Below are 21156 nucleotides of genomic sequence, written 5' to 3' on the forward strand. Positions count from 1 at the left end.
TGTACATGATGAGCTTGCATTTATTTTATTTAAACTTATTTTGTCAGAAAGCATGAATGTATGCTCCGGGAACTGAAAACGGCAGGGCAGCCAGGTTTGTTTGTGCTGCTGAAACAAATTAACAAAAGCCTACAAATTCCTTCAGAAGTCACTGATACCACCTTGTAGATGCCCAGCATGTAAAGCTGCAAAGCAGTGTCATTTCTCCCCCAAAATAAATCACAGGATATTGACTTAAAAAGCATGGAAATGGACATCCTACTATACCCATGTGGTGTTTTCCACTCATGTCTCAAGAATGACTCTCAACAAAGGAAGCTACAAATGGAATATGCTGCAGGTATGCTCACCACTGTTCAGATGAGGTTTTCCTAAAATGCATCAAATATTTTCTTTTGTATGGAATCAATTAAAATTGAGAGAATGTTTACTGATAATTTCAATGAGGTTTTGAGTTCACCATATAAAGCTGAAACAGCTCAGGGGAAACAAAAAACCCAACATATAGTTTAAGTCTCAGCTAACTGATCATAGATACTGTGAAAGTACTGTTTCCAATGAATCCAGGATTAGTAGTTATTGACCGTAATGAAATTAGGAAGTTGACTTCGTAGTGGAGAAGGTATTCCAGAAACAAGTATGGGAGGGAACACATTATCTCTATCTAAACTAACTCCACTCCTAGAAGTAGTGGTGTAACAGTACTCTCAGTTCCTATTCTTCAACACCAGAATGTATATTTTGTTTAAATAAAATTTAAAAAAGGAGATGCTAGTCCTCCTCTTCGCAAGTTAAACTTCAGGAAAGTCCCACAGTATATACAGTTATAAGATGCCTTCAAGACTCTCTATATAAGGTATCCAAAAGAGATGGGAGGGACAAAGAGTTCCTCCTATCAACTTCAATATAATTAGAATAGTCTTGATTTTGATGTAGACCAGACAGTATAATTTCTACCATCACTTCAGCTATGAAAGACTGTTTATTTTTAGATGGCTGCTATCAGCCGTTGTTACTAAGCCGAACCACTTGGGGATGTCAGCCTGGAAGCTTGCTTTCCTTCCTCCCTCCTTGTTCCAGAAAGAATTATTTTAATGGGCTATCGTCTGGTGAGCCCACTGGCACATTTACAAACCTCTGGCTGTCAAATGGTGAGACCATGCCAAAAAGTAGAATTCACAATTGGACTTGCAATCCTAAGAACTGCGAAGGAGAAATTTACCATGTTAAAGAACCAATACAAGCAGTATCTTGAAGTGTTTGCCAACCAATCACAAACTGTCCAACCAGCTGCTGTCAGTTCATTCATGCTTGAAAAGCATGTCTTGCATTGTTCAGAAAGAAAATATTAACAAAATATTATTTGAACAGTGCCCAGACAAGAGTTAATAAAACTGCCTTGAATTTAAGCTTGCAAATGTATTCACACCACTGAATTTTGGGGTGGAGAGGAACAGGTGGAGGTGGGTTTTATCTTTTAAACTAGTAGTCCACATATTTTCCTGAAACACTGATAGAAAGTAGTTGAGACATGAGCCTTATCATGAACTTATTTCCTGGTATGCTGAGTTAATTCTGGGGCAGAGGTTTATTTATTATTTTAATAGTCAAACAAATGCTTGCATAGATTTGTAACAAAGCAATGGGGCAGAATAGTTTAATGATTACTTCCATATAAACACAATGTTAATATCCAACACAAAACAAACAAACAAAAACCCAGAAAACAAAACACCTCAATTTCTTCTAACCAATGCACAAGACCTCCAGCTTCTCAGAATCAGACCTGGAACACCAAGCCATTTGTAACCAAAGATTTTACAAAGTTGTATGCATTATCATTTACTAGGTTTGTCTATTGAATTTCCTTTAATAAAGTTAAAAATGACAGGCTACAGGTGACTTTCTCATGTTTGCAGCATGGAACTATCTAATCCTTAAGTTTAAGATTCAAATTCTGTATTATAAGTGTCAGCTAAAAATACTAGGAAAAAGAACACTAAATATTTTTATTTGCATATCAGAAAGAGAAATCATATTTAGGGAATTCATTGGGTAGGTCATTTTGTGATGGCAGATAAAGAAATCTTGTTTTAAACAATGGCAATGAACAATATGCATAATCCACATGTATGCTCCTTCAAAGTACAGTGAAGCAGCCTAATAGTTAAACGGACAGGAAACTACCCTTTTTTTAAGTTTCAGGCAGCAATTTAAAAAGCCCACAAATAACATCAAAAATTTTTTTTTTATACAAGCGGAAATAATAAAAAGTATATTGAATTCTTGCATTCAAGTGATTCTTTCATGTACAGACAAATTGTAAACTAGGACTACATCCCATTATCTTTCTTGACTGGTCTTTTTTGTGTAGAAGAGAAAAAACACAAAACACAAGACCTAATCTTTCATTCCTCTCTCCCTCTGTCTCCTGTTCCTTTCACCTGTTCTCTGGTGCAGAGATCTGTTACCCTACATTCACAGCTAGTGGTTCACAGTAATTTTTGGATGTCACCACTTCCTCACATGAGGTCTCATTAGGCCACAAAAAAAAAAAAAAAAAAAGCAGCTTCTTGCTATGTGCACATCTAACAATGGAAGCATATTTAGCGCCTCCTTCTGTTTCTGGTATAGAATAACTTGGGAAGCTTTTTCCAGTCTATCCAATGCTCAGAATCTCTCTCAGGCACTTACTTATGAAAATGCCTAGAATCCTGTCTATTTTCTATTAAAGTTATAGCTCTGCAATTATACATTACTACTTAGATGATGCTTGTCTAGAAATTTCTCAAGTCCATTCCAGTGCAGTTTTCTCTCTTAATTCCATACATCCATGGGAATAGTTCCCCATTTAAGAACTTCCTCCTTCAGCTTTTGAATAGTTAAAATATTCCTCACAAATGAGAAAAATCTCACTCCCTTTCTCCTGTCTTTATTCTGTTGTGAGGTAACGAAACTAGTCTGGATACTTGTTCTGCTTTATCTCGTCTGTTTGTAGCTTTTAGAACCCGCTGCTCAAATGATGCAATGATATCAGAAAAGTTCATGTTTTTTAGGCATTTACCATACAGATAGAAGGTTCGATCACTGTGCAGTCAAGAAGGTATAGGTAACAAATGCATGGCAATACCGAACTGCTTCAAAATCTGCATTCATTCATTGTTACACATAAGCACATTGCCTTGATGATGAGGGCACACTCCATAGGATAGTTTAAGTATCAAGCGTGTGTCCCCCTTAATTATCTTTCTACATGACAGAGATCTTTTCCAGCTGTTAGTGATCACTAGAAGATACTATTTCCTCCTGAACCTTAAAAACACTGGTCTTCAGGCTGGTCAGAGCTCCCACACATGACTTATTTTGAAATTAAGCTCAAACTGAATTTAAACCAAAAACACTCCACATCTAAGTGAAACCATCACAGTTCTTTCTTTTCACAAGTTTGGAAATAAGATTAATTCCACACTGTGTTTTCCAAGTGATTATATTTGAGACACTCTGGACTAAGAGGAGACAGGCCCAAAGCATGGGAGTTCTCCTAACGAAGGATCTCTGAAACCTTCCAGTGTCAAAAAACTAAGTGGCACCAGGACTGTTTCCAAGCAGAGCAAATCAACACAAACTGGAAGGCAATGTATCCACTTCTACCCAGTGAACACGCAATTAGCTTATAGAGTCTGTGAAGCCTCTGTAGTTTGTTATGGAATAGGCAGGCCCTAATGGAATTTAAGATCTTAACTTCACGATATATTGCAATCATTTAACTTGGGAACGAGGGAAAAATGACAATTCTTAACAATAAGCAAAGATTGATTGCCTGAAGAATTTTTAATTTGAAGCAGAGGTCACTGAATATGCCATAAGAATACATCTGAGGTAACACACAAGATTGGTATAAGACTTGAATAAATATTTGTTCATAACTTTAATAGAAAATAAGATGCAACAGTAAAGAATGGAAGACTTATCTTGTCAATTGATTTAGTCTGCTGACAAAGCACCTATCATTATCTGCAGATGATAGCTGTAATAAGTGGACTTTTACTGAGAAGTTCTCATTTATACTGTTCACAGTATAAACAGTGTAGAGAATTTTACCTAGAGAGCTTAAAAAAACCTGACAATAAGCGATAAAGAATTACAAGCTTTGTTATGATCGCATTCATATCTCCATATAGGCTTACAAACGACTTCTTTTGACTGCTTGGCAGTTTAGTATAAGACATTTTTTTTAAAGTCAATTATTCCCTTACCTTCAGAGTAACTGCAGTTGCCTTGATAATAAAATCATTTACAGATACTTTAATGTCCTCTGCAAAAAGAAAAAAAAAAGAAACAAATCTTATCAGCAATGATTGTTATCAGTATGTGTGTGATGACAAAATTCCAGTGACTCAGCAGATTTGCTTCTTTGAAACATTGTCAGAAAGTAACTCATCTTCAAACTACAATCATAAAAGCATGAAAACTTTTCTCCCCCTTGGGACAAAAGGAGTATCACCAAGGAAAAGTCTCCTTAGCAGAGATATTCTTGCTAGCTGTTGCCAGAAGGTCAAAAAAGCTGCAAACTGAGTATTACTACTCATAAGTAGCAGCCAATGTGTGTTTTATGCTTCACCTATTTACTGCCTGTATAGAAATCTACCATAGAGATATAAATATACAGAGATAAAACTGGAGACTACTATTCTTTATGTGGTGTGATACATAACTGGAATAATTGCAGAGACCAGCTTTTCTTCAGCTATAGATCAGAAGTATGCTATTCTCCAGTGACCTTTGGGGCCTTATAATGTAAGAATTAGCAAGGTGAGGGCAACTGTCAATCCTTAGAATGGGTTAACAATCCATTCTAAAGCAGGTTGCAAAATAATATGAGTGACAAAGTTGTTAAATTAAAATCAAAGCTACCCATAAAAAAAGGCAGCATTTGCCAGAGGCAGATAAAATGACCTTGAGGGGACTGGATTTTTTCAATGCGAGCCTAAGAAATACTGTGCAACACTTAGTACATTTGCTTCCTTTCTCCAAGAGCTCAGCAGAAAGGACGGATGGAAACGATGGTTATATTTGCTCTGCATTATTTTTTTCCAAGTTGTAGGAGACTGAAAGTACTAACTAAAATCAGGACTGGCAGCAGAAGCTAAGACTATCAATACAGTGCAGAATATGCCACAGTTGCTACAAGATTATCCTGAAGATACATGATATTTACATAACATTAAATGAATCACTCTCACAATAAAAAAGCTATGTTACTACCATCATCAGTGCTGTCAGCTAAACAGATCAAAAAGCAACACTACTTCATTTTTGAGTCTGGTTTACAGCATGTAATACACATACGTATCATTAGAAATGCTTTTGCAAAGGAAAAATTATTTATAGGTAATTATATTAAGTGAAATATTCTTTAGTGATCATAGATTTGGAGGAATGAACCAAGTATCCACTTACCACACAGCTGACCTGCAACATTTGTCATGCTTAGCAATCTATGTATAAAAGAGCCAGAATTCTAATGGAACACAATGGAATTTGCAAGTACTACGTTGTATTAACAGAATTCTACATCAGACAAACCTGTATCTTCGTCATTGAACATATTTTGGTATTTTATATTTTGATTTATATATTACATTCCTAATGCTTGGCAAAAATGTCACTGCCCACTCTCCGGGGGGACAGGAATACAGTGAAAATATAGGGGTACAGCTAAGTGAAGTATGTCTGATAATATTTTACCCTCAATCATTGAAGTTTACAGTAGGGATAATTGCTATATTTTACCCCCAAAACAAAGAAGCTTACAGTAAGGAATGCTGCATAAAACTTCCACATTACATCTCATCGTACAGTAGAAACCATCACCATTTCCATCAGAAAAAAAATTTACCATGACTGTCTCTGGAATTCAGTTTTATGCAAAGACACGTGGTTGTTTCCCACCCCTAGATTTTAAAAAAATATTCATAATGAAACCACAGCAGCAGAAGAAGCATGAGAAATTTTAAGTGAGCATTCCTAAGACAATTTTTTACTTCACTTCTTATGACTTGCTGCTGTTTAAAGAAAATATCAACACCATAAATTGCCTTTCACATTAACTTGTGAATAAGATATCATTAAAAAAAATCAGGTAGAAGAATGACATGGGTACTCTTGCATTAAAAAGTAGTCATTCAAAACTCCAGTGAAAGGAGAAGCAGCTTGTGTATCATCTAGAAAATCTGAAAATACCAGTTTAATTTAATTTAGGACCTCACAAATGGATTAACAAGCATGGGCTAGTCACCAGTACAAAACAGTAGCCCTCGAACATCAGCATTCTAGCTCCTGGGTGTACAGCTCTGTGACACTAAGCTGAGAGAAAATTCACTCACAAGATAAAGCCTCAGGAACAGCAAATGACTCTGAACTACACTAACACTCCTGGAGGGCTTATGTCTTGTGCTATAATGCCACATCAAAAGATCTCTACACTGGGATACCCCCAGGGAAAACAAAACCATCTAAATTGCTAGAAATACCAAGTATCGATTTCTTAGTCAGACAGGATATCACTACGTGAACACTTATCTGTGTCTAAAACCTAGCTGGCGCCTCTGTACACAGACCCTTTCAAGACTAACTTCATTAGGTTAACCTTGAAAACCCTTTTCTACACATCCACATGATATCCCATTCACATAAAGAAATTTAACTTGGACCTTGGAAGATACTTTCTGATGTTGCGCTGTGATAACAAAGCTGGTTTTTAACCCTGCCTCAGAGGCAAAGCTTTCAGTAAATCAAAAATCCTTCTATTGTTGAGCACTAGCATCTAGATGACCCAAGTGGGGGAACCCTATTAAAGATTAAAGCTGGAAGAGACGCCTCATAGAAAAGCTATAGTATCATCCATTTTCCAAAGTTCGGTACCCAGTTCTTTTCTTTCAAGAACTGAAAAGGGATGTGACATCAGGATATCTATTCACAAAACCACAAACTGGTTTATTACTGCTCACTGTTAGCTAGGAAAAAAAAAACCAACAAACCACACCAAAAAACCCACACCCTTTCCCTTTCTTCTCCTATCTGACATTAGTCCAAACTGAATCTTCTACCTTTAGGATGCTCAAATAGATTTCAATTTGCAGATACCCTACAGTATTACCTGAAACACTATTTGGACTCAATTTCTGTGAAACCAACATGCTTTCTTTCAGATTTGCTTTAATTAATCTCAATTACCAGTAAAGCATCAAATGAAAAGCAAGCTTTATTTTTACAAATAATTTTAGATTAAAATATTGTGTTTCCAATTACGTATAAAAGAATATAGTTAACATAAAAAAAAAATTAAATGTGATACACATTTTTTCCAGGCTGTCATTTAAGGTTTCTCTAAGACATTGCTTAGCTACTGCAATCTGACAGAACCACACCTCAGTGGGACCACCTTCTAGAACAGCCCTCAAAAACTGACTGGGGACCCATCAAATTCATTCTCCCAGCCCCAGAACTACTTACACTGAAAGCCCTCCGAGCTGACATCTTTTCTTTCTTTTGTCTTATTTCCTCCTCATTCTTATTTTCAAGAAATGCAGCCTTCAGATGTACAGCAATACATTGTAACAACTCCTATTTCCTACCCTGTAAATCTTTCAAGTTCTCTTCCTTGTCAGTTTGGATTAGGTTCTTCATCCTTCCAAAAGTTTTGTTAAACACAGCCCTACTTACTACCTAGAAAACTTTAACTTAGAAAGGTCCTTTTGCTCTTTCATGACTTTTCAAAGTCATTACTACATTTTGCTTTGAAAGTAGTAACCGACTTACGATAACTAAAGTCTCAAAACTGACATAAACGCTGAAGGTAATTTAGAATTCTAAATGGCAGATTTTTCTTTAGTATTACTGTCACATGCAGCCTCCAAAAACAATTGTTCAATAAAGCGTTATGGCTCAAGTTGAATGAATGTGCAATAAATTGATGACTAACTGTTTCTCTTTTTACAGCCTATCCATCCTCGTGATTTGGGGTCAAGTTTTCTTGGCTAGTGTTCAGACCCCTAACTGGCTTGTACTAGTGTGAAGATATTTGTGGTCTGATTCTGTGAGTAAAAGTCTCTAGGTTTCACAGACTTCAGTTAAACCTTAGAACATGCACAAATTAGGTCCAGTTCTGAGAAATGCTAAAGGTTAAACAAAGTCACAGCAATGCCAGCAATAGGTGGCCCCAGCTTTTCATGCTCTTCTCTAAATGCTTCAATAAAGGGAGAAGAAAGCACTCAGTTTCTCAATCAGTACAGCAATAAAAATGTAAATTAAAACTATCCTGCTATGCTATACTGAATGCAGAGTTCACACGGCCTCAGACACCTATCATTTGAACCTGAACCTATAAGCTTTCAAAACATGATAGCAATGATGAAGCTTCAGAACAAAACTTTAAGTGTCACGTCACTTCCTTAGACCTATAAATATTTGATTTTCACTATTGTGGTAATGTCTATAACAGCATACATTATTAATTCTATTTCTACTACTTGGTGTAATAAGGAGGATACACATCTAAAAGATGAACTATTGAAAACAAATTATTTAAACGGTACCAGAGAAAAGGACTCATTTAACAGCACCAAAAAGAATCCATATGAGATTGTTTATGTGCCGCCCTCTTGTGTAGACAGCTGTATTCTCCCAAGAATGTCTCTGGTCTCTAGAAACAAACTTTTGTCAAAAAAAAAAAAGGGAAAAAAAAGTATAGTAGGAGAAAAAACACCCCACAAACTGTTTCTCCTCATTTGAAAATAATGGGCCTTCAGAATTTTTTACCCAAGTAACAAACTTAGTACCAGGTTATGAGGCGTATGTGTGCATGCCTCCTTCAGCAAACAGAACTTCACTACTTGCTTATGCAGCTTGAACAGTGTGGAAAATAAGATTTCATAAAATGGAATGAATGGTGAACAAAAATTAAATTTATAAAGTGACAGAGATTAATCTGCATGCCTGGAGTAGTATCCAACCTTTGTAGGTATTGAAAAGTCAAGTTTTGTAAACAAATAAATGCTTCTTTCACTAGCATAATTAGCTAAACCTATCAAAAGTAATTGATAGTTTCCCAATTTGATTTGAAAACGGATCTCTCCTCTAAAAGAATGAAAATCAATTTTAAAAGCTATGTCTAATAAGTTTGGCTGCAACTGATAAAGACGTCAACTGATCTCAACTGATTTCCATCAGATAAAATGCAACAGATGACATGTCATTTTAGGCAGAGATAAGATATTATCAATTCAATAAACAATACTGCCAACCTCAGGGACCAGAAGTATTACTCTTTGTGAAGAATATTCCACATTTTATACAAACTTAAGACCAGAAGAATCACTTACAGATATTGCGGTCAATCATACTCATGATCTTGACTGATTTATCAAGTTCTGCCTTAAAACCAGACAGATTTCCTGAGAAGGCTACTCTTCCTGGACAGCTGCAGCCAAACCTAATTTCTCAATGTATGGGAATTAGTTACAGCTCCGTGGACAAGCAGGAAATTGAAAGCAAGCATTGCCCCCACCCAGGCCTGTCTCCCTTCCCCTCCGCTACTGCTTCCTACTTTGCAACATCACTTCAGTTGCACTTCTATAACTGTTTTACAGGTCTGATGCCAAAATGTGTCAGTGGATCGGGACAGCTTAAAGTAACTCAAGTTTTAGCATCAGAGGGAATGAAGGCACTACAGAGGCAGAAACATGCAGCACTGGTTTTCAACTTTTTAATCCAGCTTTTCTGTGAAGAAAAATATCTCCAAAATGTATAACCTCTGCAAGTACCTTAGGAGACAAGTGAAGATGGAAGATGTGACTGAAAAAGGACAGTGAATTCATTCATTAATTCTTTCCACAGTTTACCAGATTGGTGTCAGAGATATGATCTGGCTGAGAAAAATAGTCTTACAGTGCAACTGCTCAACAATTTTCTCTCTGATCTTATTTCATTACAGTTCTTTAAATTCTTGTTCAAGATGTGTATTTAATGGAAAACAGCCTTATAAGTGTGATGGAAAAAAGAAACATTGTATTATAAAATAAATTTTTCCTCAGGCTTAAATATCTCTGAGACAAAAGATACAATTTTTAGATAACCCTCTAACTTAAGGTGAGTCACTGAAGGGCAAGATGCCCTGGATTAATCCAGTCTAACCTACTCAGCTGTAAATTTGGCTTGAACAAATTAACTTACAGAGGTCAGAGCTTTATGAAAGCATTTGTTTCCGTATTTCTGACACTGGTATTCATAAATAGATTGCACTGTGTTGGTGTCCTTTTTACAGAATATTAAACCAGCTAGCAAATTAAAAAAAAAAAAAAAAAAAAGGAAAAATACTAGTAACTGCAGGCAATTTTAAGAACTGACCTAATATAAAACAATGCCTTCCCTAAACAGTTTCCACAGGTTTTGGTGTAGAACCTTCACTAACTATGAAATCAGAGCTACTTCCTGTAGACAACATTAAAATTAGTATATTGACCAAATATTTCTAAATAAAAGAAAATTCAGGGGTTTTTATCCAACTAAGTAGAAGCTCTTAAACAAAAAGACACTAAGCAAACAACAGTTATGTGAGATTTTGCATGAAAATTAAGTACCTGCCTGAAAGTGTTCTATTGAAAAATCCTCTTGCTTTTTTAAATGCATGTCATATATAATTCTTGAACTGAGATTTGAAGATTCTAGTATGCACAGTTAATTTTGAAACTACTAAAACATCCTATTTCACAGTACACTCAGCTGATTTTAATAAAAACAAGAACAGTTTTAGCAAAAAACAAAGCAATCTTTGATTATGACCTTAAACTTCAAGAACTTTTTTATAAAAAGTCACTTCAGTGAATAAAAGTTGAGACAAAAAGAGAATATTTAATTTATTAAACTTACACTTAAATATTCCTGTATAAGACACAGTGAACACATTATGACAACTGGGATTTACACATATAGAGAGAGATTTACAGCTTTTAATCCAATTCTCAATGTATATTTTAAAATTATCCAGTTTTCTGTGGGACAAATTTCTATTCCAATAGCTTAACATAGCTTTACGCATATATATAAATTTCAGCAGAAGAGCTAACCCTGCCTCTTTCACATTAATACCATCACTTTGCCTTCAGGAGGAATTTACCATGCATTGGCTGGTATGTGCTAAAAACTCACGTTCTTTCCTCGCCATGGATAAAGCCATTCTCAGCCAGAATTTGAGAGGCTGCATTAACTTTCCTTTTCCAGTAAATTCAACAGAGAGGCCAGCAAAACTAAATTTTAACATTGTTCCTAGAAGGACAGAGCATGAGTATATTTTAATTTGAAGCTTCCCCTATTATCTTTCACATGAATAATTTGAGATTTTAACCAGAAAGAAGCTAAATATTGCTGCATCTGGTTGGAAGGGAACAAAAACCTACCGGACAATGCATAGTCTTGTGTTAAGCGGCAGCTCTCCACAGTGTTGTGTTAGTTGGCAAAGTAACATCTCTGTCTTCCTATATCTTGATAAGTTGTCCAATTCAATAATCACAGGGAACTACAGCTTAAGTGCACCATACCAAAAGGTTATTTGAATGCATAGTGTTCTGCCTATACAAAAATCTACACTGCCTGGGCAAGACTATGTAAACAAGGCAAACTGTGCATTAGTACCACGTGTTACAGTAAATCACTTTAATCACTAACCTTTGGCCAATTCTTTCCTTAATTTCAAAATAGCATCAATGTCACAGTCAGCAGCAGCATACGCGTGAGGTATAGTAGTTTTAGACTCTGTTAATCTCTTAGCAATAACTCTTCGGATGTTGCTAGCTGGGATTTCTGTGAATGTGCCCTGAAAGAAATCATATGCTGCATATTAAATATCAAGAGAGCAAACATACTTCCCCTTTGCTGAAAAAGGACTCCAGCATTGATGCGTTATCATGAGTGACTCCTGCTCACTTCAAATATCCCCTAATATCAAAAAGTGATACATTCCAACTACTGAAATTAATATGATTAAGGCTGTTGAGTGTTCTAGTCTATTCCACTTAACTCGGATCAACACAACAGGTTTTACAGATTAAAGATAGTTTCACTTTACAGTATAGAATTCATCCCACTAGTCTAGCAGATTACTTAAAAAAAAATCCCACATATTCAGGCATTAATTCTCAGCCAGAGTATATAAGCACTGTTCCGTCTGCCAGACCTCGCATATTGCTCAGAATATGCTTTGTTCCATTCAAATTATAATAGAATATTTCCTCAGTAAGATATTGCTTTTTCAGTTCCCTGAGTGTTTCCTTAAGACAGGCTTTACTGCATATCTTTTTTGTTATTCTTCTCTCTCCTTCCAGTTTCAGTGAAGAAGTTTTCCCAACTTCTTCACAGAAGCAAGGAATCTCTTGAAATATCACTGACTACAGAAAGCAAGAAAATAAGTGATTCTCTAAAACATTATTTTGTATACCTAATCTATAGCAAGTATACTACACACAGAGTGGTACTCAACGCACAACAAACAGCAGTATGTATGTTCTGGTGCAATCAAAGAAATATTTTTTTTCTGTAATGGAAAACTATCAAAGTTTGAGCTTTCTGTGTTTGTTTGATTCTTTGTATAGTACAAAAAAGCAACATTTTTCTGAATATTATTAATTGTATCTACATTGTTGACTTCAGCCTGTAAAGATACTTCAAATTCAGTTGTAGAGCCAGAAAGGTTCCCCCCCCCCCCATTTTTCACAAAAGCTTTTAAATTTCTACTCACGTGCATTTCAGCATGGACATTTATCCTTTAAAATATAATTTCTGGTACTTCTAACATTTCAAATTAACATAAAAACTCTATTTAGGTGCTAGAGTTTGCAAAATTACTCCTCAAAACAACCACTAAGCCCTCTCCTTCCTTGCTCCTTGATAACTCATCAATGGACATTTACACATACATATATTGCAGGAAAGCAAACTAATGAAGTACAGTAAAAATAAATCAGGATTCAAGTTTCTCCAAGTTTGCAAATATACATTGATATACTGATCCTGCAGGGATTGAGGGAAAGGGTGTCTTGTTGCTTTCCAAACTAATATCTTCTTGTATGGGGACTGAAATAAAACTGCTACCTCTCTGACTTTGCCCTTCCCAAGGCCTGCAGTGCAATTTTTTCATGGCTTAATTTAAAAGTCACACAAAGTAGTGTGCAGACCATAATTTTGAGAGCTCTGCAGTTTGAATTACGCTTCTTTAGAATCACACAAACATACTAAAAACTGCACATTACTGGGCTTGGCATCTGGTTGGCCTTAGTTTCCTTTTTCTTTCCAGTTCTGGAAATCTCATATAGCTACTTAAGTAGCCACAGCAATATTTAGCTGTAGCAGTGTTGAGGACTTAACAGAAATGTTACCAGTGCAGCAGGTTGTCCTGGTGTGGAAACTGGTGGAACTGCTGGCCTTGGATAAGCAGAGGTCACAGCTGTTGCTTGTGAAGCAGAAGGCCCTGCAGCAGGCTGGGGAGGAGCTGGAGAAACTGCAGGTTTCAATTCACTGGGTTTGCCCTTCTGCTTCTCTTGCAGAAGTTTGAGAGCATCCCTGGTGATTAAACACAGTGAAATACTGACAACAAAGAAACTATTTCAAAAATTCCTGAAGTATTACTATTCCATCATTTAAATAATTTGCTACTTCTGTGCATTTAAATTTATTGTCAAACCAAACATTAAGATGATTAGTCTTAACTCATATGAATTTTGTGTCTCTTTTATGATATCTTTTTAGTAAACTCTCATTAACATATGTGAATAAGAGGGCTTGAATATGAAGTAACAGAAAAAACTTGTATTAGAGAGGCATAATATTCATTACCACTAATGGTGAGTGTACAAGGTAATTTGCGAATTGCACTAACAATTCTTCTAAATATGATATCAGAGTACACTTACTCAGGCTATAAATTCTCAAATAAAAACTGTTTCATCTGTTATATTTGTAATCATTCAAATTTAATGTCATTAATTAGTGCTTACAGAAAACTTAGTATATTTATCATTCATTTCTCTGTACTCTTCTGGCATAAGTATGCACGAACAGGTGTAGAAAGTATATAAGTCCATACTTCATAAGCAATTTGAAAGGGAGCACCACACTAAAGAATAAAAGCCAAAAACTGAGTAACATGTAGCAGTCCCAGGTGTGGTTGAACCTCATCTACTCTATAAGCATGCTCCCAGAGTCTTTATACTGATATAGCTACCACCACAAAAACTTCCCTCTTGTGGGCACAGTATGACTGACATAAGTAAATTCCCACCTTTAGGCTATAATACTACATCTACCCTAGGTGCATTGTATTTATGAAGCAACATGCTAAAGATTAGCACCTACGATGCTAATCAGAAAAGACTGCATTTACACCACCACTGCCAACTGCAAGGGAAACAAGCTATAGTAAAAATTCTGTTTTGCAGTTGTAACTATACCTATATGAGCCACTTAGAAGACCTGTGCTCCAGATCTGATAACAAAAGTCTGCATCATATACCCTAGATACATCTCCATCACTTCATGAAGACATCACCACAGCAGGTACAAAAAGTTCTATTATATACACAGGCAGAGGAAACTAAAAATAAATGTAAAAATCAGACAGCTAACTACCACACCTTGGCTTCTAAACATAAGCCATAAATACTAAACAACAAAGCTTTCCTTAGATTACTGCTTGAGAGTCAATAGTTAATGTGTTATTAAATTTTTGTAGAAAGGACAAAATCTCAGAACATCATGCATTCTTTGTTCTTCCTAACAAAGAAGCACTCCAGAACCAAGAATCAAAAACTAAAAAGCTCTGTGTGTTCTATATAATGCCTTTTACTGATTGCTGACTTGCTTCAATTTATTTTTAGCTTCAATACATACTTGAGCAAATGATATTAAAAATAAAAAAATGACTGAACTCAGGATGTAAGTTTGTTATTATTTGTTACTTCTTTTCCCAAATTAACGTTAGCCACAATTTGTTTTAAAAATAAGTGTTTACTATTTAACATAACTACTACATCAGAAAAAAAATCAGATTTCATTGAAAATCATCCCCTAGCATTACAATTTGAGACAAAGAAAGTAACTGCATGACACAATACAACTTTCCTAGTTAACATATTAGAAGCTACCAAAAATTACTTCAGGGTTTTAACTTGGCAGTCATAAGACAGACCATCTGCTCATTATATTCCATAATACATAAAATAAAGCTTTTATAGCTTCTTATATATTTTAAGGATAAGGAAATGCTTTAAAATTACTTCCATATATTATGCAAATGACAAAAACCAGATGGTCCTACCTACCACAGCCAAGTCAAAATGCTTTAATAATTTTGGTGGCTTTTAGTATGTTAACTGAAAAATGCATTGTCAAAATTGAGCTTATTTTTAGAACAGAAGATTCAGTCAAGATTTTTTGAAGCTCCTGCATGAGCATGAGATATAAATATATATAAAATATACATAAATAAAACATTTGATATATACATTTTTTTATATTATATAAATATTTGTTATACGTACATATATGTACATATAAAAATCATTTCCCCCCCACCAATTCCACGATTTACCTGATTAAGAAAAATGGATACAGCAATGTTATGACCGTCATGGGTGCAAGAGTGCAAGCCTGCATATAAGTAGGTTGGAGGAGGCACCAAATCAAACCAAACAGGTTTCAGTACAAGTCAGGCAAATAGATAATTTTATTAGAACTGGAAAAGGAAGGGTTGGACACATATTTCCAACTACTCTATAAACCTCTACCAACACAGGATAGTAATGGAGAAAGATGAGAGACAGGTAACAAACATGAGAGAGAGCAGTCTGCTCCTCAGAAAAGATACCAGAATTTGGTAAACATTTATTAAACAAAAATATGCCTTACCAAACTGTTATTATTAGAAGTATGCAGATCCTGGCAACTCTGTTACACTTCTCTACCACTCCTACAGAAGTGTGTAGTCTTTCCACTTCACATTAGCCAAAATCCAAAAAAGTAAACTGATATTTTGTGCTCAAAATACACTATGTTTGAAATGGGCAAGTTAGAGGTTATACACGCACCTAAAAATCACTAAGGATCCAACGGTGCAACAGGAGATGCACAGATTGACACTACCTTCCTCTGGTGGCAGTTACTCTTACTAAATTGTCCCAATCCCCTTTCATTTGAACATCCAATCACTCAATTCATAGAAGATTTCCTGGAAGAAGGAAAAAGCTGCACAAAGAATGTTACACATCAGATACTTCTAGGTATCAGACTTACTGTACTATCAACTTTCTAGAAGGAAGTAATTCCTCCATAACGGCAGCTGATGAATTGCACACAGCATAGATCCCACTGTAAGTCTGCACTCAATACATACACATGAAATGACTCTCTGGAAAACCAGCGCTGCATGTGCACGCTGTGCCTTACTTGCACACTGAAAATGCAAATGCCCAAGCAGCTCCGAGATCCCAAATGACACTAACCTAGTGACAGCTGGTAGGAAGGTACGGATGGGAGGAGCATGGGCTCAGAAAGGTACAGATGGAAGGAACACGGCCTCAGAAGAACACAGTTGTTATTGGTAACTAGCCCCTAATTTTAACATAGCTCTCCCAAACACGGTGTCTGAGCTGATGACTAGGAACATGGTGCAATCTTTGATGGAAGTTGTGAATTACTTTGTACTGACACATCAAATGTCTACTATATTTCTCCGAAAGGAGAGGATATTGCTTAAAAATAAAAAAAACAAGCTGGCACTCCCTAAAACAAAAACAAGCAGGAAGACATCAGTAATTCAGCCTTGCACAGATACCTAAGAGAAATGAAGTATCAGCCCACTGAGTAGATCATGACAGAGAAAGTTAAGTGAAAGCTCCTACTGGTGTTAGAAGTATTACAGTTAATTGAATTTAAAGATAGAAAGTTGGGGGTAAAGAATCTTGCTTGCTTACATAACTCACTATCTTTCTTTGTTTCTTGTAATCTGGTGAGCATGAGCCCTGTTCAGCAAGGAAACTTGTAGTGTAAAAGTGAGAAGTGAACTTGCAACACTCCCTCAAAGAATCAGTCACTACTCTATTTGGAAAAGAGACCATGAGTCACTCAGCTGTAAAGCATGGCATGTATTTTAACAGTAATCTCAAGTTAGCAAAAGAAATATTTCCCATAATATCTGTAGCAGCTCTCTGCGAAAATCTGCAAACATTTAATTTCAAACTGAGCATAGTAGCAGGGCCTGTAGGTATCTGAAAGATTAACATAATTTCAAAAGAATGGTTAAAAACCCCCAGATGCTCTGTATCTTAAAATGACATTTCAAAGTCAAATATTTTGTATGGAAGAAAGCAGTTTTGAAAAAAAAAAAAAAAAAAAAAGATTTTGTTCGATAATCCTCATAGCTATGGAAGGAAATCTTTGCTACATCTCCATGACAACTAGGGAATGTTAATTAGGTAGCTTAAGGTCCTAGAAGGTTTCCACCTGCCGTAGCCTAGTAACACACCATAAATTACTATTACACTTACATAATCAAGAAAAAACTATCTCTGATCATTTGCTGTTACTTAGAATATTATATCTGTTCAACCCCTTATTTTACCTCAACTCAGCCAAAGACCAAACGAAAAAGAGTTTAAAAACCAGTAGACTTCTGCTGTCTGCTTCTCTGGGTTCACTTCCAAGTTACACTGACCTGATTGTCTTTGAACAGAAGTAAAATTACAGCAGCTAACAAGGTCTGTGTAGATGAATGATGGCATTTGTCAAAAGGAAATATTTTACTCAGAACAAAAATAAGTATTACTGCCGAAATCCTCATCTCCAATAACACACACTAATGCGAAGGCAATGCATCATTTCAAGACTAAGGGCTCTGGATCTACCACAACATGCTTTTATACACAAGTTCCTCACTCCAAGGCTTGAGTGCCAATCATTAGATCAGAATACTCAAAAAGTAAACTACTAGAAGCCTGATCATAGCAAACCACAGGTTTGTAAACAAACATTATTTAAATCAAAGATGGGGAAAAAACAAAGATGGGAGAAAAACAGAACTCTGAATTTCTTACCATTACAATTCCTTGCTGTCCCCAGTTGAATAAAAAAGGGAACAAAATTAAATCGTGACAGACTTCATAACCAAACTTCAGTGAAAGAAGCAAAAGATCTGAATTCCCCAAAGAAAAGGAGTTGAAGAAAACAGGCCACTCGTATTTTATTTTGGCTCTGAATACATCTCTGAAGAGCAAATTTCTTGAGATCCACAATGGTAGCTAACAGTGGTGCCTAGGAGTTGATAGCCACTATTAGGCTGAGCTGCAGGAAATGTGACAGCAGTACCATGCAGCTCACATGTGATATAAAAACAAAAATATTATTTTTTTAATTAAAGGCTTTCTACAGTATTTCCTAACCTACTCTCCATATCCTCTCAATGGGTTTTTCATATTTAATTAAGCCCTCCTCCAATAGAAAAAAAAATGGAACAAAAAGTTGCCTTTTTAAATAAATGGACTTTTCAAGTTCATGGAGATTGCTCTAGGTTCAAAGAGAGAAATAAGGGAATATGAGGCTGTAGCTTTACTGAAATATCTACATACTCTTTAGTGAAGATTCCTCGAGGCCCAGAAGGTGTAATATTGCTTGGATCTAATCCATGCGTCTCCAGAATGTTGCGAGCTGCAGGACTTAAGCGAACCCTAAAGAAATGAGGAGAAAAAAAACCCCAAAACACCAATTTAAACAATAAGATTTAACTTATTTCATTTAATGTACTTCAAGAGAAACTACACAATATATGCTCTATTTCAGAAGCAACAGCTGGGGAAGAAAAGAGTTCTGTAGAAAGGCTGTGATCCTAACACTGAAGTCAGACTGCGTCCCTTTCCACCAAGCTTTAATGCAGGGTTGAATTTAAAAACAAAATAGTGACCATAAAGAGATTAAAATAGAGTGTGGAAAACTCATCTCCAAAATTTCTTCTCACAGCAGCGATGCAATATACTCGTGAATTTTTCTGGAAAAGGGTCACTAGTGAAGAAACAAATATATTTTTTAAGACCAGCTTGTTATAGTAACATTAAAAAATGAGTTTTAGGAGCTCAGACAAGAGGGTTGCTCATCTCTGTTATTTGTTTGGCTAGTTGTAACTGCATCACCAATGCAGCTTATTTCTAATTACAGCATTAACTTTGCCCTAGCTTCAATTTTAGTTTATAGGATTGATTTAATGAAATAGCTGCTTTTTAGGAAAGCAAAAGATGTAGTTGCATAATTCAGCATCCGCTTTCAAAGACTAAATATTAAGCCCTCCCACACTCAAACATTTTAATCAGCATATACCTAAGGTATACCCTAGTACTAGTAAACCTGTACCTACCATCTTGACCTAGATGGGGTATGGTCAATAGTAACATTTCTGCCTGGAAACAGAAACAAGTGATCAACTACAAAGCACAATACATAGCTACAGAGCACCCAGTGCACCTTAGCGTGATTTGCTTTCCCAAATGAGGAAAAAAGACAACATGTAGAGAAGAGGTCTCAGAATTCAAAAGCAGCAACATTTTCATAAAGGAATAAATCTTGGTTTCAAGTCCTTCCACAAAATCTGCAATTCATTATTTCCTAACAGAGACTATATTTGCACCACATTATGTTTTAAGCACTGTCCATAAACCCTTGCCAAAAAACCCCACATCATAAATGGTCACTCGATTCCAAAGATGCTGATATATCTCTAATTAACAGTTGCAGTGAAACAGATGCACTTCTGATGTTCTTTTTGTATTAAAATCCAAGAGTTAATCCTCTCAAGGATCATCCTACTACTACAGACGTTTGGGCAATGACCTCAATTAGTTGTCTTCCACTTGCATGAGAAGAGCCTAAATGCTGACAGCAAAAGTAAATATAGCAAACCAGACAGAAAAGATAATGAGGTTTGGAAACGGCAAAACAAAACAAACAACAAGCAACAACAACAAAAACAGAAAACAAGAAAACCCCAAAACAACCAAAACCAAATAGTTTGCGTTGCACGTGCTACCAAAATTAGCTTCCTATTCTTTTCTTTAATAGGCTGTAATTTTACAGCTTTTGTGTTATCACAATTCACGCCAAATAAGGAGTGATACTTCCCAATAAGGTACATCCTATGACAAAAACCAGAGATTTATATATTACTGTTACCTGACTGACACTTTCAGGTTAATTTACTCCCCCTCTAAGATGTTTGCAGCGCTTAGAGTACCCTTACAGCGCAAAACAAAACAAAACTAACAAAGAGCATGTAAATCCACAGTTTTGAGATTTTCGCATTCCATTGTTAGGAAAATAAGAAGAAATTTTTTCTAATATCAAAAGTGCAAAGGCTTGGAAGGGTTTTGGAGTGTGCCATTTGATTGTTTTTTTTTCTCCTAAAAAAGAAATAGAAAACAAAGTTATAGGTAAACTGAGCATCTGATGCATAGCCATTAGCGTCTGTCATCTATAAACACAACTTCTTCCTAATCTAAGCTTAGATCCTTCATAAAGCAATTGTATGCCAGAATAAAAGCACATCCATAGAAGGTGGTGTAATAAAACTCCGTTGATTGAATCGACTTATTGGGCTTGCAAACAAAGAAATATTCTGGGCAGGCAAGCTTTATTACCTCTCACATACTGGAACACTCTCTTAAACAGCTTAATACTGCATAAAAAAGGACAAAAGATTCTTCTTGTTCCACTCTACCAATCTAACTAAATAAGAGTTCCATTTCATAACAAACATAGGAACTTACTGCAATTTTCCAGGTTGATGTTCTAGTTTAGGAGGGACAGCAACTGAAGGACCTACAGGAGTTGAGATAAGCACAGGTGCTGGTGGAGCCAGAGAAGAAGGAGCACTACCATCAGCTGGAATTTCAACTTGCTTCCAGTCCTGTCCTTCCTGTACCATCAAACCAATTAGTGAGCCCAAGCGTACGTTTTTGGTTCCTTCTTCCACCTAAATTTAAGGTAATTAGAACGTTAAGTTACATAATGCACTGTCTAGACTAATATGACTAAAAATAGTAGATGTGAAAATTTCAGGCATATTAA

The 21156-nt window shown here is 35.9% G+C and overlaps 1 protein-coding gene across 2 annotated transcripts in view; it reads right to left on the minus strand.

The window, feature by feature from the left end:
- PDHX (pyruvate dehydrogenase complex component X) overlaps positions 1-21156 on the minus strand; it is a 49510-nt gene that overhangs the window by 12634 nt on the left and 15720 nt on the right. For both annotated transcript variants that reach the window (XM_075094374.1, XM_075094373.1), the window contains exons 4-8: positions 20856-21061; positions 18672-18770; positions 13431-13614; positions 11725-11872; positions 4257-4315 (exon numbers count right to left, since the gene is read on the minus strand). In XM_075094374.1, the coding sequence (XP_074950475.1) occupies positions 4257-4315; positions 11725-11872; positions 13431-13614; positions 18672-18770; positions 20856-21061 (696 nt within the window). The remainder of the gene's footprint in view (positions 1-4256; positions 4316-11724; positions 11873-13430; positions 13615-18671; positions 18771-20855; positions 21062-21156) is intronic.

This window comes from Phalacrocorax aristotelis, chromosome 5 (genome assembly GCF_949628215.1).
Source record: "Phalacrocorax aristotelis chromosome 5, bGulAri2.1, whole genome shotgun sequence".
Lineage (NCBI taxonomy): Eukaryota > Metazoa > Chordata > Aves > Suliformes > Phalacrocoracidae > Phalacrocorax > Phalacrocorax aristotelis.